General features: G+C 59.1%; 1 protein-coding gene across 1 annotated transcript in view; it reads right to left on the reverse strand.

The window, feature by feature from the left end:
- The window catches only part of LOC121275152 (ras-related protein Rab-11A-like), a gene marked incomplete at its 3' end in the record, with an annotated part of 11,962 nt that extends 95 nt beyond the window's left edge, over window positions 1–11,867 (reverse strand). Inside the window, exons 1-3 of the mRNA XM_041182570.1 lie at window positions 11,668–11,867; window positions 4,841–5,036; window positions 1–99 (exon numbers count right to left, since the gene is read on the reverse strand). The exon at window positions 1–99 is cut by the window's left edge and continues 95 nt beyond it. Coding sequence (XP_041038504.1) covers window positions 1–99; window positions 4,841–5,036; window positions 11,668–11,707 — 335 coding nt within the window. The remainder of the gene's footprint in view (window positions 100–4,840; window positions 5,037–11,667) is intronic.
- Between the last annotated feature and the right edge of the window lie 3,226 nt (window positions 11,868–15,093).

The following is a 15,093-nucleotide window of genomic DNA, read 5'->3' on the forward strand; positions in this document are numbered from 1 at the left end:
TGGTCTCGCAGCTCCTTCAACCAGCGCTCCACGTTCTCATAGGTCAGGTGCTTGGCAATGTCATATACCAGGAGCGCTCCTACTGCCCCTCGGTAATACCTACAGGCAGACACGTAGGTACTTAACAGGGGCTAAGGCCCATTCCCCTCCCCAACCCTGCACCACCCCTCCCCACCCACCCCACCCCGCACCACCCCTCCCCCGCTCCCACCACCCCTCCCCCACCCACCCCACCCCCACACCATTCCATTCTATCCAGCCCATAAAGGAGACTGGTTTTCTTCGGATTCGTTCATGGGGGCTGTGGGGGTCACTGGCTAGGCCAGCGGAGGGGCATTTTTAAGCGCCAGCCTCATGGCTGTGGGTCTGGAGTCACGTGTAGGCCAGACCAGGTCAGGACGGCGTTAGTGAATTTTACAACCCATCTGCCGGGGTGGGATTCGAATCCGGGTCCCCACAGCCTAACCCCTGGGTCTCTGGTTTACTAGCCCAGTGACGATACCGCAATGACCCACTCCCCATTGCCAAGATCCCAAAGTCCCTGTAAAAACACAAGACATTGTTACCTCAGATTCACTCGTATGGTTCTCTTTGCAAACCCTCCTCTTCCAGAAGAAATTTGGACTGTCCCCATCGTGAACTACTCCCCCCCCCCAGAAGAAATTTGGACTGTCCCCATCGTGAACTACCCCACCTCCAGAAGAAATTTGGACTGTCCCCATCATGAAGTACCCACCCCCCACCCCCAGGAAGAAATTTGGACTGTCCCCTTAGTGAACTACACCCCCCCCTCCCCACCAGAAGAAATTTGGACTGTCCCTATCATGAACTACACCCCCCCCCCCCCAGAAGAAATTTGGACTGTCCCCATCGTGAACTACACCACCCCTCACCACAGAAGAAATTTGGACTGTCCCCATCGTGAACTATACCCTCCCCCCCCGAAGAAATTTGGACTGTCCCCATCGTGAACTACACCCCCCCCACCCCAGAAGAAACTTGGACTGTCCCCATCGTGAACTACACTCCCCCCCACCCCCAGAAGAAACTTGGACTGTCCCCACCGTGAACTACACCCCCCCCACCCCCAGAAGAAATTTGGACTGTCCCCATCCGTGAACTACACTCCCCCCCACCCCCAGAAGAAATTTGGACTGTCCCCACCGTGAACTACACCCCCCCACCCCAGAAGAAATTTGGACTGTCCCCATCGTGAACTACACTCCCCCCCACCCCCAGAAGAAATTTGGACTGTCCCCACCGTGAACTACACCCCCCCACCCAGAAGAAATTTGGACTGTCCCCATCGTGAACTACACTCCCCCCCACCCAGAAGAAATTTGGACTGTCCCCATCGTGAACTACACTCCCCCCCCCATCCACCAGACGAAATTTGGACCGTCCCCATCGTGAGCCCTCCCCACCTCAAAAGGAACTCAGTCTGTTCCCCTCGGACACCATTCCCAATCTGGAATACATTTAGTATTAGTCGCTTAATAGTTACAGAAGTTGAATCTTGCTGAAGGGAGACAGTCTGTCAAAGATTCTCCTCTGGCACTCATCAGGACAGATGCAAGAATGCCAAATTTCAGAGGAAGCAACAATTTATACTGCTCGAGAAACGGGTGCTGATTGGCTGGAAGGTCAACTCCGATTGGTCGAAACACTGCCATGGAAAATGCGCCGGGGGGGGGGGGGGGGGGGGGGGCTATCGTGCCCCACTTCTGCTTAATTCAAACAAACAAACAAAAGGCCCCAACACATGTTCCTTTTGCTTAGAAAGGACAGGACCCTGCGGATGAATACACCCGCAGCTTCTAGCACGTATAAGTGAGCCACGTTGGGAACCCGGCCGATAATCTTAAGTTGGTCCGTTAGTGTGATGCTTGGCGCACTCAGGAGTGAGCAGCAGGTGCTGGGCCAAACCGTGGGACTCGCATCCAAACGTCAGGCATCCTTTTTTGAGAGCAAGGGGTGGCCAAGTATGGTCAGTACCCTGACTGTGGGGGGGGCGGTGGTGGGGGCGTGCTGTTGGATACGATCCACCAGTGACTGGGACACCCCTGACACAGCACCAGGACGGTCCTCAATACCCTCATGCACTCGAGTCCCCACGGCAACACCTCGACCAGAGTCGCCTTGCCGATCTATCGGCACCCTTGTCCGATCCGGTACAAACCGGTGCTTTCCACCCTCACACCCCCCACCCCACCACCCCCCACAAAATTTGACATTCTTGCTTCTTGCAGGACGAAGGAGTTCGAACAGAATTAGCCCTTTTTATATCGTGCTCTAGCAACCGCCTGTTTCGAGGGCTGGTCTTCAGAAGATGAGTCTGCCTTAAACTAGGCAGGAGAGAGAGAGAGACAGACAAAAAAAAAGGGTATTTTACAATTGGCGACACCCCCTGCGCTCTCTCAAACAGGAACCACAGCCCCAATTATCTGGGCCAAGCCCTGCGCAGAAGCTAATCTGGGCAGAGTTTGCGCTGCTGAATATTTACCTGCCGCACCCAGTGTCAGCGCTGCCCTTGGACAGGGAATCAGTGCCCCGGGGCTGGGAGTACAATGGAGTCCCTCTGCAGGGTGACGCTCCCTCTCCTTCCCCCTGGTGGAGCAGTTTGCAGGGATGTTTGGGTGTGAGTCAGTCAGCCGGCCGGCCAGCAAAGCAGAGGCACAACTTGGCTCTGATGCCGCGGTAATAAAGACCTGGGAGGGGCAGATAGCCGCTCGATAACAGACGGCACAGCTCAACACCCACGCCCCGAAGGATATCACATTCCTGAACACACAGGAGGTCAATGGGACTCACTTTAACCCCCCCACCACCACCACCGGCGTTTACACAGACTTGCATTTGCCTAGCGCCCATCACCGGCTCAGGACGCGCACCCCCGCCCCCCAGCTTCCCACAACACTTCCAAATCCGAATCGCGGGTCACCGGTTGTGATGTCGGGGAACGCGGCAGCCAAATTGGCGCACAGCAAGATCCCGCCGGGCGGATCGACTTTTGCCGGGCAAGGGAGGAAAGCGAAGCTGAGGCCCCCGGCGGATCAGCCGGGAGTCCGGCCAATGGCAGAGCGGGATCGAGGGGCCCCACTCCTGCTCCGTGTGCTCGGATCTAACGGTGTCAGGATAATGGCCCAGAGCTCCGGTTTCCAGGGATGGTTTCAGGGAGCGTTATTGGGCCTCAAGACATTTCTCCAAACACCCCCTCCACCCTCCCACCTACCCCACCCCCTCCACCCTCCCCCCTACCCCCTCCCTCCACCCAACACCCAACCCCTCCACCCAACACCCAACCCCTCCACCCAACACCCAACCCCTCCACCCTCCCTCCACCCAACACCCAACACCCAACCCCTCCACCCAACACCCAACACCCAACCCCTCCACCCTCCCTCCACCCCACCCCCTCCACCCTCCCCCCTACCCCCTCCCTCCACCCAACACCCAACCCCTCCACCCAACACCCAACCCCTCCACCCTCCCTCCACCCAACACCCAACACCCAACCCCTCCACCCAACACCCAACACCCAACCCCTCCACCCTCCCTCCACCCCACCCCCTCCACCCAACCCCCACCCCCCCCTCCACCCCAAACCCCACCCTCTCCACCCAACCCCCACCCCCTCCCTCCACCCAACCCCCACCCCCTCCCTCCACCCAACACCCAGCCCCTCCCTCCACCCAACACCCAACCCCTCCCTCCACCCAACACCCAACCCCTCCCTCCACCCAACACCCAACCCCTCCACCCTCCCTCCAGCCCAAACCCTCACCTCCTCCACCCACCCCCTCCCTCCACCCCAACCCCCACCTCCTCCATCCAACCCCCTCCACCCAACACCCACCCCCTCTCCACCCCAACCCCTCCAGCCCAACCCTCCACCCACCCCCAACCCCTCCCTCCACCCGCAACCCCCACCCTCTTCCTCCACCTACCCACTCCCCACCCCCTCCCTCCAACCCCCACCCGCCACCCCCTCCCTCCACCCCAACCCCCACCCCCTCCCTCCACCCCAACCCCCACCCCCTCCCTCCACCCCAACCCCCTCCCCTTCCTTCCACCCCCAACCCCCTCCCCCTACCCCCTCCCTCCACCCCCAACCCCCTCCCTCCACCCCCAACCCCCAACCCCCTCCCTCCACCCCCAACCCCCTCCCTCCACCCCCAACCCCCTCCCTCCATCCATCCATCCATCCCAACCCCCACCCCCTCCAACAGTAGACCACAAGGGCAGACAGAGGCCTGGGATTTAGTGTCTCATCCTGAAAGGCCGACCCTACCCCCACACCCCCCCACCCACAGCGCCAACCCTCCAAATCTGGGAATATAAAGTGAGTGACGGTAACCATGACGACCATCATGGATTGTCATAAAAAACCCCACCTGGGTCACTAATGCCCCCTTTAGGGAGGGAAATCTGCCCCCCTTACCCGGTCTGGCCTACACGTGACTCCAGACCCCACAGCCCACGGGGTCGACTCTTAAACTGAACCCCTCCCCCCCCCCCCACCCACCCCCACCCCCGTGAAATTGCCGAGCGAGACCCTCAGTTCCAGGGGGCAATTAGGGACGGGCAACAAACGCTGGTCTCGCCCGAGACCCCCACATCCCCGTGAAAGAACGAAGGGGTTGAGAGGCCTGGAGTCTGACGTTGGCCGACTTCCTTAAAATAAAAAGAGGGACATTTAGCCAACCAAACATGGTTGAAGAGCTGTTGCCGGGGCAAGCGAACGTGGGACTGACAGAGGCAGGAGGCAGCACAGCCGCGATGGGACGGAGAGCGGCGGCGCAGGCTTGGGGCCTACTCCCCGGCGAGGACGTGCACTCACGCGGACGTGATGGCTCGGTAGCGCTCCTGCCCAGCCGTGTCCCAGATCTGGGCCTTCACGGTCTTGTTCTCCACTCGGATGCTCCTCGTGGCAAACTCCACTCCGATCGTGCTCTTGCTTTCCAGGTTAAACTCGTTGCGCGTGAAGCGGGACAAGAGGTTGCTCTTGCCCACGCCAGAATCGCCAATCAGCACGACTGAGGGAGGGAGGGAGGGAAGGAGGGAGGGAGGGAAGGAGGGAGGGAAGGAGGGAGAGAGAAAGAGAGAGACGGGTGTGAGAATCAGAGAGATAGAGAGAAATAAAAAACAACCACCACAAACCACAATGTCAAGCTTCCAAAATGGCCAAGGCTTACAGGGGTGCATTATGGGATTCTTAGATGCCCCCCCCCACCACCCCCCCCACACACACGCACACAACCCCCGTGCCTCAAGCGGCTTGCACTTTCACCTCTGGGTCACACAGTCAAGGGTTCAAGCCCCACAACCTAGGCCGACAGCCCCAGGGAGTGCCGCACTGCCAGGCGTGACGTCAAGCCTGAGGCCTGTCCGCCCTCCTTCTCCTCCCCCCCCACCCCCCCGGCCTCCGAGGTAGGTGTAAAAATTCCGTTGCCCGGTATTGGAATTTCCCTGGTGTCCTGGGTCCCGCTTATCCACCCTCCCCCACCACCCCCCCCCACCCCCACCCCAGTCAGCATCGTTAAAACAGATCGTCTGCTCGTGGGATCTTGCTGTACACTAACTCACTCCCACATTACAACAGGGGCTGCGCTTCCGAAGTACTTCACCGGCTGTGAAGCACCTCGAGGCGTCCTGAGGATGAGAAAGGCACTAAAGAAATGCAAGTCTCTCTCTCTCGGCGCGGAGGGAGATTGACCCCAGAATGGGACCAGGGATGAGGAGACTTCAGTCCGTGTGGAGAGGCTGGAGAAGCCGGGATTGTTCTCCTTAGAGCGGAGAAGGCTAAGGGGGAGATTGAATCGAGGCGTTCGGAATCAGGAAGGAGATTGCGATCGAGTATGGGATCGGGAAAAGGGACTTGGCTCTTCAGGCCAAGGCAGAATATTCGAGAGAGGTGCGATCCTTTAGGGTGGAGGTCACTGCTCCTTCCCCAAAACCTGTCCTGTTAACCCTCAACTCTCCACACACCCAGGGGGTAGCTCGAGAAGGCACTTCAGAGCCACCTCCAGCTCAAGTCTAGGCCCCAGGAGTTCCTAACTCCCACTGGCCTACAGTCATCAGCTAGGCCCAGGCTTGAGCAGGGGAGGGCCTGTCCTTGAAGGGAAGGAAGGTTGGAAAATCAGCTGAGCTGACCCACGTGCCTTACATCGGCCATTAAAACAGCCCCTTATCTCAAACTTAAACTCCAGCTTTGCACGGCACACACCTCACAGGCTGAACAGGTCACACCAGGCCTTAGAACACAAACATGCACGCACACACGGGAGAGAGAGGCAGAATTGCATTGCTGTAGTGCCTTTCACCACCTCTGGGCGTCCCACAGCGCTTCCCAGCCAATGAAGCCCTTCCGTTCTATTTGGAAGCGCTGAGATGTGGGATAACGCGGTAACCAATTTGTGCACAGGAAGCTCCCACAACCAGCAGGAGGTTTCGGTTTAGGACTTCCCCGACAGCGCAGCACTCCCTCACCGCCACCAACCCACCCCACCCCCCCCCCACCCCCCACCCACCCAGGAGTGTCGGCCTGGATTACAGGCCCAAGGCTGAGAGGAGGCGTGAACACACGAGCTTCGGGCTCAGAGGGGAGTGTGCGGCCCATTGAGCCCACGGCCCATAGACCTAACCACTCAGGCCAGTCTACAGGCCCGTCAGGAGGAGGAGGGATTCTCACTGCCTCACTGACCGGAAAGGCACCATCAGCAAATAGCCTGGGTGCTATCTACCTCCAGCACAGGGCCTAGCAGCAGACAAGGCCCACGGCTGTACATCTCAGTGTCAGCTACGTACATGGAGCAGCACACGTGGAGGGGCTGGAGGAGGTTACAGAGGTAGGGAGGGTTGTAGGGGTTGGAGGAGGTTACAGCGATAGGGAGGGTTGTAGGGGCTGGAGGAGGTTACTGAGATAGGGAGGGGTGTAGGGGCTGGAGGAGGTTACAGAGATAGGGAGGGGTGTAGGGGCTGGAGGAGGTTACAGAGATAGGGAGGGGTGTAGGGGCTGGAGGAGGTTACAGAGATAGGGAGGGGTGCAGGGGCTGGAGGAGGAGGTTAGAGAGATAGGGAGGGGTGTAGGGGCTGGAGGAGGAGGAGACAGAGATAGGGAGGGGTGGAGGGTCTGGAGGAGGAGGAGACAGAGATAGGGAGGGGTGGAGGGTCTGAAGGAGGAGGAGACAGGGATAGGGAGGGGTGGAGGGTCTGGAGGAGGAGACGACAGAGATAGGGAGGGGTGGAGGGTCTGGAAGAGGAGGAGACAGAGATAGGGAGGGGTGGAGGGTCTGAAGGAGGAGGAGACAGAGATAGGGAGGGGTGGAGGGTCTGGAGGAGGAGGAGACAGAGATAGGGAGGGGTGGAAGGTCTGGAGGAGGAGGAGACAGATAGGGAGGGGTGAAGGGTCTGGAGGAGGAGGAGACAGAGATAGGGAGGGCACTAATTCTAAAACCGACGTGTTGCTTGACTGGGAGTCCGTGTCGGTCGGCACAAGGTGTTGGGAATGTGCGACTGGGAGAGAGTTGGGATACGGGGTGAGCGGAGTTTTGGATGGGGTAAGGGGGGTGGTGGGGGGAGGGTGCGGGCAGCAGGGTGAGGGAACGGCGTCCGGAGGTAACAAAGCCAGGAACGGTGGTCTCAGCGATGAACGTCCGTGTGGGAATCAAAGACCTGGTGAGACAGACAGCCTGCGCTCTGTAATGCCTGGGAGTCCTGGGAAGGGAGGGGCAGGAAGGTGTGTGTGTGTGTGTGTGTGTGTGTGGAGGGGGGAGGGAGGCGGTGTTGGGAATGAAAGCTTCAGTTACATCAACGCCAAAGCAGGCTTCAGTTTCACAACCGGGGTGAGTGTCTCAAACTGGGAAAGGACACCTCACTCACCACAAATTGCACTCCAGGCAGCCCAGCACCCTGTCCCATTCATTCCTCAACATGTGGGTGTCACTGGCTGGGCTGGCCCAGCATTTATTCCCCATTCCTCATTGCCCCTTGAGGAGGTGGTGGCCTCGCCCTTAATCGGAGTTCTGGGCCCATTTCAGCAGGGGGTGGGGCGGGGGGGGGTGGGGGTGGGGGCAGTTTTAAGAGGCGACCACGTGGGCTGTGGGGTCTGGAGTCACGTGTAGGCCAGACCGGGTAAGGAGGGCAGATTTCCCTCCCTAAAAAGGGGCACGAGTGACCCAGATGGGGGTTTATACACCAACCGACATCTTCACGGCCAATTCTACTCAGCGTTTTTGTCTAAAGTAGAAAGAAAACCGGATTTAAAATTCCCAACCTTCCTTCGCTGGGATTTGAGTCCATGTTCACCAACCCCACCCCCCCATCCCCCCCCACCCCACCCCTCCACCCCGCCGTGACATGGTTCCCACGTCAGGGGCTCGGGACCCCATCCTAGAGACTCGAGCCCCACGATCCAGGCTGACACTCCCGGTGACAGCACCCAGGGGGCACCATCCAGCCAGGGACCCCCGTCTGCCCACCCCTCGGGGGAGGGGGCATGGAAAAGATCCCACGGCTGCTATGGGAAAGAGAGCAGACCTGTGTGTGTGTGTGTGTGTGTGTGTGTGTGTGTGTGTGTGTGTGTGGGGGGGGGGGGGGTAGTTCTCCCTGGTATCCTAGGGCCCAATATTTATCCCTCCACCATCATCACTGAAAAGCGGCAAATTCGTCTTGGGATCTTGCTGTGCACAAATTGGCTGCAGCCTTTCCGACACTTACAAGAGCGGCTGTACGCAACAAAAAAAAAACAAACCCCACACTTCATCGATTGCAGGTTCAGAGGTGATGAAAGGCAAGAGACACGCAAATCCGTCTTCCCTAAAACAGCCCCGGACTCTCGCTCGCTCCGAGTCCCACACCCCGAACAGTTTCCACTGCCCAACTCCTCCCTGCGAGGCCTAGCATCAACGGTGCTCCCCCCACAACCCTCCCTTCCCCCCTGGATCGACACCGCACCCCTCTTCCTTAGGAGGGAGTCCAGGACCAGCCCCCTCTTCACAACAAGAGTGTCTCTCCCTCTCCAACCCAGCAGCCCCCTCATTTCCCTCCCCTCCAATCCTCCTCAGCACTCCCTCCCTCCCTCCCTCCCAGTTTAAAGAGCTCCAGCGAGCTGACATTCTCCACCCCCCCCCACAACCCCGGAAGGTTTACGAGAATGGTTTCCAGGGGTGAGAAACTGCAGGTTGGAGAGGTTGGGCCTGTTCTCCTTGGAGAGAAGGCGGATCAGAGGAGGTTTGATAGAGATGTTCAAAATCATGAGGGGGCTGGACAGAGTCGATGGGGAGAAGCCGTTTCCGCTCGTAAAAGGATCAAGAACCAGAGGGCACAGATTCAAACCGATTTGCAAAAGCAGCAAGTGCGAGGTGAGTTCACAGCGAGTGGTTCGGGTCTGGAATGCGCTGCCTGCAAGTGAGGTGGAGGCAGGTTCAATTGAGGCTTTCAAGAGGACATTAGATGATTATTTGATTAGAAATGGTGCAAAGTTACAGGGTAAAGGCAGGGTAATGACACTGGGTCAAAATGCTCATTTGGAGAGCCAGTGCAGGCATGATGGGCCGAATGGCCTCCTTCTATGCCCTTAAGATTCCGTGAGACATCACACGAGAGGGTTTTAAAAACCAAACTCCGGCGCACTGGGGCTCAGCTCCAGTGGGAACCACCTTGTGCTCAGGCCCAACAGCAAGAGGTCAGGGCCTATAGTTTGTGCATGGAGCAGGCCAGAGCGAGCCCGAGACAAAGGGGCAGCAACACCGCGTTAATACCCCATGGCCTACTCTCCTCACCCACCCAATATCCTCCCTATCCCCCCCCCCCCCCCACAACATCTGCCAATACCCCATCACCCACCAACCCCACCCTGCCTTCCACCCAAAGTGTAATGGACAAGAGAGAGGTGAGGGGTGGGGAGAAGGGGTGAGGGGTGGGGAGAAGGGGTGAGGGGTGGGGAGAAGGGGTGAGGGGTGGGGAGAAGGGGTGAGGGGTGGGGAGAAGGGGTGAGGGGTGGGGGGAGGAGGTGGGGAGAAGGGGTGAGGGGTGGGGAGAAGGGGTGGGGAGAAGGGGTGAGGGGTGGGGAGAAGGGGTGGGGAGAAGGGGTGAGGGGTGGGGAGAAGGGGTGGGGAGAAGGGGTGAGGGGTGGGGAGAAGGGGTGGGGAGAAGGGGTGAGGGGTGGGGAGAAGGGGTGAGGGGTGGGGAGAAGGGGTGGGGAGAAGGGGTGGGGAGAAGGGGTGGGGAGAAGGGGTGGGGAGAAGGGGTGAGGGGTGGGGAGAAGGGGTGAGGGGTGGGGTGAGGGGTGGGGAGAAGGGGTGAGGGGTGGGGAGAAGGGGTGAGGGGTGGGGAGAAGGGGTGGGGAGAAGGGGTGAGGGGTGGGGAGAAGGGGTGAGGGGTGGGGAGAAGGGGTGAGGGGAGGAGGGGTGAGGGGTGGGGAGAAGGGGTGAGGGGTGGGGAGAAGGGGTGAGGGGTGGGGAGAAGGGGTGAGGGGTGGGGAGAAGGGGTGAGGGGAGGAGGTGAGGGGTGGGGAGGAGGGGTGGGGAGAAGGGGTGAGGGGTGGGGAGAAGGGGTGAGGGGTGGGGAGAAGGGGTGGGGAGAAGGGGTGAGGGGTGGGGAGAAGGGGTGAGGGGTGGGGAGAAGGGGTGGGAGAAGGGGTGAGGGGTGGGGAGAAGGGGTGAGGGGTGGGGAGAAGGGGTGAGGGGTGGGGAGAAGGGGTGAGGGGTGGGGAGAAGGGGTGAGGGGTGGGGAGAAGGGGTGGGGAGAAGGGGTGAGGGGTGGGGAGAAGGGGTGAGGGGTGGGGAGAAGGGGTGAGGGGTGGGGAGAAGGGGTGAGGGGTGGGGAGAAGGGGTGAGGGGTGGGGAGAAGGGGTGAGGGGTGGGGAGAAGGGGTGAGGGGAGGAGGTGAGGGGTGGGGAGGAGGGGTGAGGGGTGGAGGTGAGGGGTGGGGAGGAGGGGTGGGGAGAAGGGGTGAGGGGTGGGGAGAAGGGGTGAGGGGTGGGGAGAAGGGGTGAGGGGTGGGGAGAAGGGGTGAGGGGTGGGGAGAAGGGGTGGGGAGAAGGGGTGAGGGGTGGGGAGAAGGGGTGGGGAGAAGGGGTGAGGGGTGGGGAGAAGGGGTGAGGGGTGGGGAGAAGGGGTGGGGAGAAGGGGTGGGGAGAAGGGGTGAGGGGTGGGGAGAAGGGGTGGGGAGAAGGGGTGAGGGGTGGGGAGAAGGGGTGGGGAGAAGGGGTGGGGAGAAGGGGTGGGGAGAAGGGGTGGGGAGAAGGGGTGAGGGGTGGGGAGAAGGGGTGGGGAGAAGGGGTGAGGGGTGGGGAGAAGGGGTGAGGGGTGGGGAGAAGGGGTGGGGAGAAGGGGTGAGGGGTGGGGAGAAGGGGTGAGGGGTGGGGAGAAGGGGTGGGGAGAAGGGGTGAGGGGTGGGGAGAAGGGGTGAGGAGTGGGGAGAAGGGGTGAGGGGTGGGGAGAAGGGGTGAGGGGTGGGGAGAAGGTGGGGTGAGCTTCAGTGGATCTGGACTAACAACAGCAGAGGAACCTGTTCCTGCTCTGACTCTCTCTCTCTCTGTGTCCTTAACCGCCTGCTCCCCGCTCCGCCTTCCATTCACTCCCTCCCTCCCTCACTCCCTCCCTCCCTCACTCACTCACTCCCTCACTCACACACACTCCCTCCCTCCCCGGGTCCCACACTTACTTTTAAACAGATAGTCATATTCATCCTCCTTGCTGCCCATGGCTGGAGTTCAGATTCTGTCGCAGGCGCGACTCCAACTTTCTCCCGACTTCAGTAAACCCGGCAGCTTCTCAACTCGGGAGGGGCTCCTGGGCCAATAGCAGGAAGAGGGCGGAGAGCAGGTTACAGAGAGACCAACCCGGGATAGAGAGAGAGAGACCAACCCGGGATAGAGAGAGAGAGAGAGACCAACCCGGGATAGAGAGAGAGAGAGAGAGAGACCAACCCGGGATAGAGAGAGAGAGACCAACCCGGGATAGAGAGAGAGAGAGAGAGACCAACCCGGGATAGAGAGAGAGAGAGAGAGACCAACCCGGGATAGAGAGAGAGAGAGAGAGAGAGACCAACCCGGGATAGAGAGAGAGAGAGAGACCAACCCGGGATAGAGAGAGACCAACCCGGGATAGAGAGAGAGAGAGACCAACCCGGGATAGAGAGAGAGAGAGAGACCAACCCGGGATAGAGAGAGAGAGAGAGAGACCAACCCGGGATAGAGAGAGAGAGAGAGACCAACCCGGGATAGAGAGAGAGAGAGAGAGAGACCAACCCGGGATAGAGAGAGACCAACCCGGGATAGAGAGAGAGAGAGAGAGAGACCAACCCGGGATAGAGAGAGAGAGAGAGAGACCAACCCGGGATAGAGAGAGAGAGAGAGAGAGACCAACCCGGGATAGAGAGAGACCAACCCGGGATAGAGAGAGAGAGAGAGAGAGAGACCAACCCGGGATAGAGAGAGACCAACCCGGGATAGAGAGAGAGAGAGAGAGAGACCAACCCGGGATAGAGAGAGAGAGACCAACCCGGGATAGAGAGAGAGAGACCAACCCGGGATAGATAGAGAGAGAGAGAGAGAGACCAACCCGGGATAGAGAGAGAGAGACCAACCCGGGATAGAGAGAGAGAGAGAGAGAGAGACCAACCCGGGATAGAGAGAGAGAGAGAGACCAACCCGGGATAGAGAGAGAGAGAGAGAGAGAGACCAACCCGGGATAGAGAGAGAGAGAGAGACCAACCCGGGATAGAGAGAGAGAGAGAGAGAGAGACCAACCCGGGATAGAGAGAGAGAGAGAGAGAGACCAACCCGGGATAGAGAGAGAGAGAGAGAGACCAACCCGGGATAGAGAGAGAGAGAGAGAGACCAACCCGGGATAGAGAGAGAGAGAGAGAGAGAGACCAACCCGGGATAGAGAGAGAGAGAGAGAGAGACCAACCCGGATAGAGAGAGAGAGAGAGAGGAGACCAACCCCGGGATAGAGAGAGAGAGAGAGAGAGACCAACCCGGGATAGAGAGAGAGAGAGAGGACCCAACCCGGGATAGAGAGAGAGAGAGAGACCAACCCGGGATAGAGAGAGAGAGAGAGAGAGACCAACCCGGGATAGAGAGAGACCAACCCGGGATAGAGAGAGAGAGAGAGAGAGAGAGACCAACCCGGGATAGAGAGAGAGAGAGAGACCAACCCGGGATAGAGAGAGAGAGAGAGACCAACCCGGGATAGAGAGAGAGAGAGAGAGAGACCAACCCGGGATAGAGAGAGACCAACCCGGGATAGAGAGAGAGAGAGAGAGAGAGACCAACCCGGGATAGAGAGAGACCAACCCGGGATAGAGAGAGAGAGAGAGAGAGAGACCAACCCGGGATAGAGAGAGAGAGACCAACCCGGGATAGATAGAGAGAGAGAGAGAGAGACCAACCCGGGATAGAGAGAGAGAGACCAACCCGGGATAGAGAGAGAGAGAGAGAGAGAGACCAACCCGGGATAGAGAGAGAGAGAGAGACCAACCCGGGATAGAGAGAGAGAGAGAGAGAGACCAACCCGGGATAGAGAGAGAGAGAGAGAGAGACCAACCCGGGATAGAGAGAGAGAGAGAGAGAGACCAACCCGGGATAGAGAGAGAGAGAGAGAGAGAGACCAACCCGGGATAGAGAGAGAGAGAGAGAGAGAGAGAGAGACCAACCCGGGATAGAGAGAGAGAGAGAGAGACCAACCCGGGATAGAGAGAGAGAGAGAGAGACCAACCCGGGATAGAGAGAGAGAGAGACCAACCCGGGATAGAGAGAGAGAGAGAGAGAGACCAACCCGGGATAGAGAGAGAGAGAGAGACCAACCCGGGATAGAGAGAGAGAGAGAGACCAACCCGGGATAGAGAGAGAGAGAGAGAGAGAGACCAACCCGGGATAGAGAGAGAGAGAGAGAGACCAACCCGGGATAGAGAGAGAGAGAGAGAGAGACCAACCCGGGATAGAGAGAGACCAACCCGGGATAGAGAGAGAGAGAGAGAGAGAGACCAACCCGGGATAGAGAGAGAGAGAGAGAGACAAACCCGGGATAGAGAGAGAGAGAGAGAGAGAGAGAGACCAACCCGGGATAGAGAGAGACCAACCCGGGATAGAGAGAGAGAGAGAGAGAGAGAGACCAACCCGGAATAGAGAGAGATCAACCCGGGATAGAGAGAGAGAGAGAGAGAGAGACCAACCCGGGATAGAGAGAGAGAGACCAACCCGGGATAGAGAGAGAGAGACCAACCCGGGATAGATAGAGAGAGAGAGAGAGAGACCAACCCGGGATAGAGAGAGAGAGACCAACCCGGGATAGAGAGAGAGAGAGAGAGAGACAAACCCGGGATAGAGAGAGAGAGAGAGACCAACCCGGGATAGAGAGAGAGAGAGAGAGAGAGACCAACCCGGGATAGAGAGAGAGAGAGAGAGAGACCAACCCGGGATAGAGAGAGAGAGAGAGAGACCAACCCGGGATAGAGAGAGAGAGAGAGAGACCAACCCGGAGATAGAGAGAGAGAGAGAGAGACAACCCGGGATAGAGAGAGAGAGAGAGAGAGACCAACCCGGGATAGAGAGCGAGAGAGAGAGAGACCAACCCGGGATAGAGAGAGAGAGAGAGAGGACCAACCCGGGAGACTAGAGAGAGAGAGAGAGAGAGACAACCCGGGATAGAGAGAGAAGAGAGAGGACCCAACCCGGGATAGAGAGAGAGAGAGAGAGAGAGACCAACCCGGGATAGAGAGAGACCAACCGGGATAGAGAGAGAGAGAGAGAGAGAGACCAACCCCGGGATAGAGAGAGAGAGAGGCCAACCCGGGATAGAGAGAGGAGAGAGAAGAGAGACCAACCCCGGATAGAGAGAGACCAACCCGGGATAGAGAGAGAGAGAGAGAAGAGAGACCAACCCGGGATAGAGAGAGAGACCAACCCGGGATAGAGAGAGAGGAGAGAGAGACCAACCCGGGATAGAGGGAGAGAGAGACCAACCCGGGATAGATAGGCGAGAGCGAGAGCGGACCAACCCGGGATAGAGAGAGAGAGAGACCAACCCGGGATAGAGAGAGAGAGAGACGGAGAGATACCAACCCGGGATAGAGAGAGAGAGAGAG

Source organism: Carcharodon carcharias, unplaced genomic scaffold (assembly GCF_017639515.1).
Source record: "Carcharodon carcharias isolate sCarCar2 unplaced genomic scaffold, sCarCar2.pri scaffold_1097_ctg1, whole genome shotgun sequence".
NCBI lineage: Eukaryota > Metazoa > Chordata > Chondrichthyes > Lamniformes > Lamnidae > Carcharodon > Carcharodon carcharias.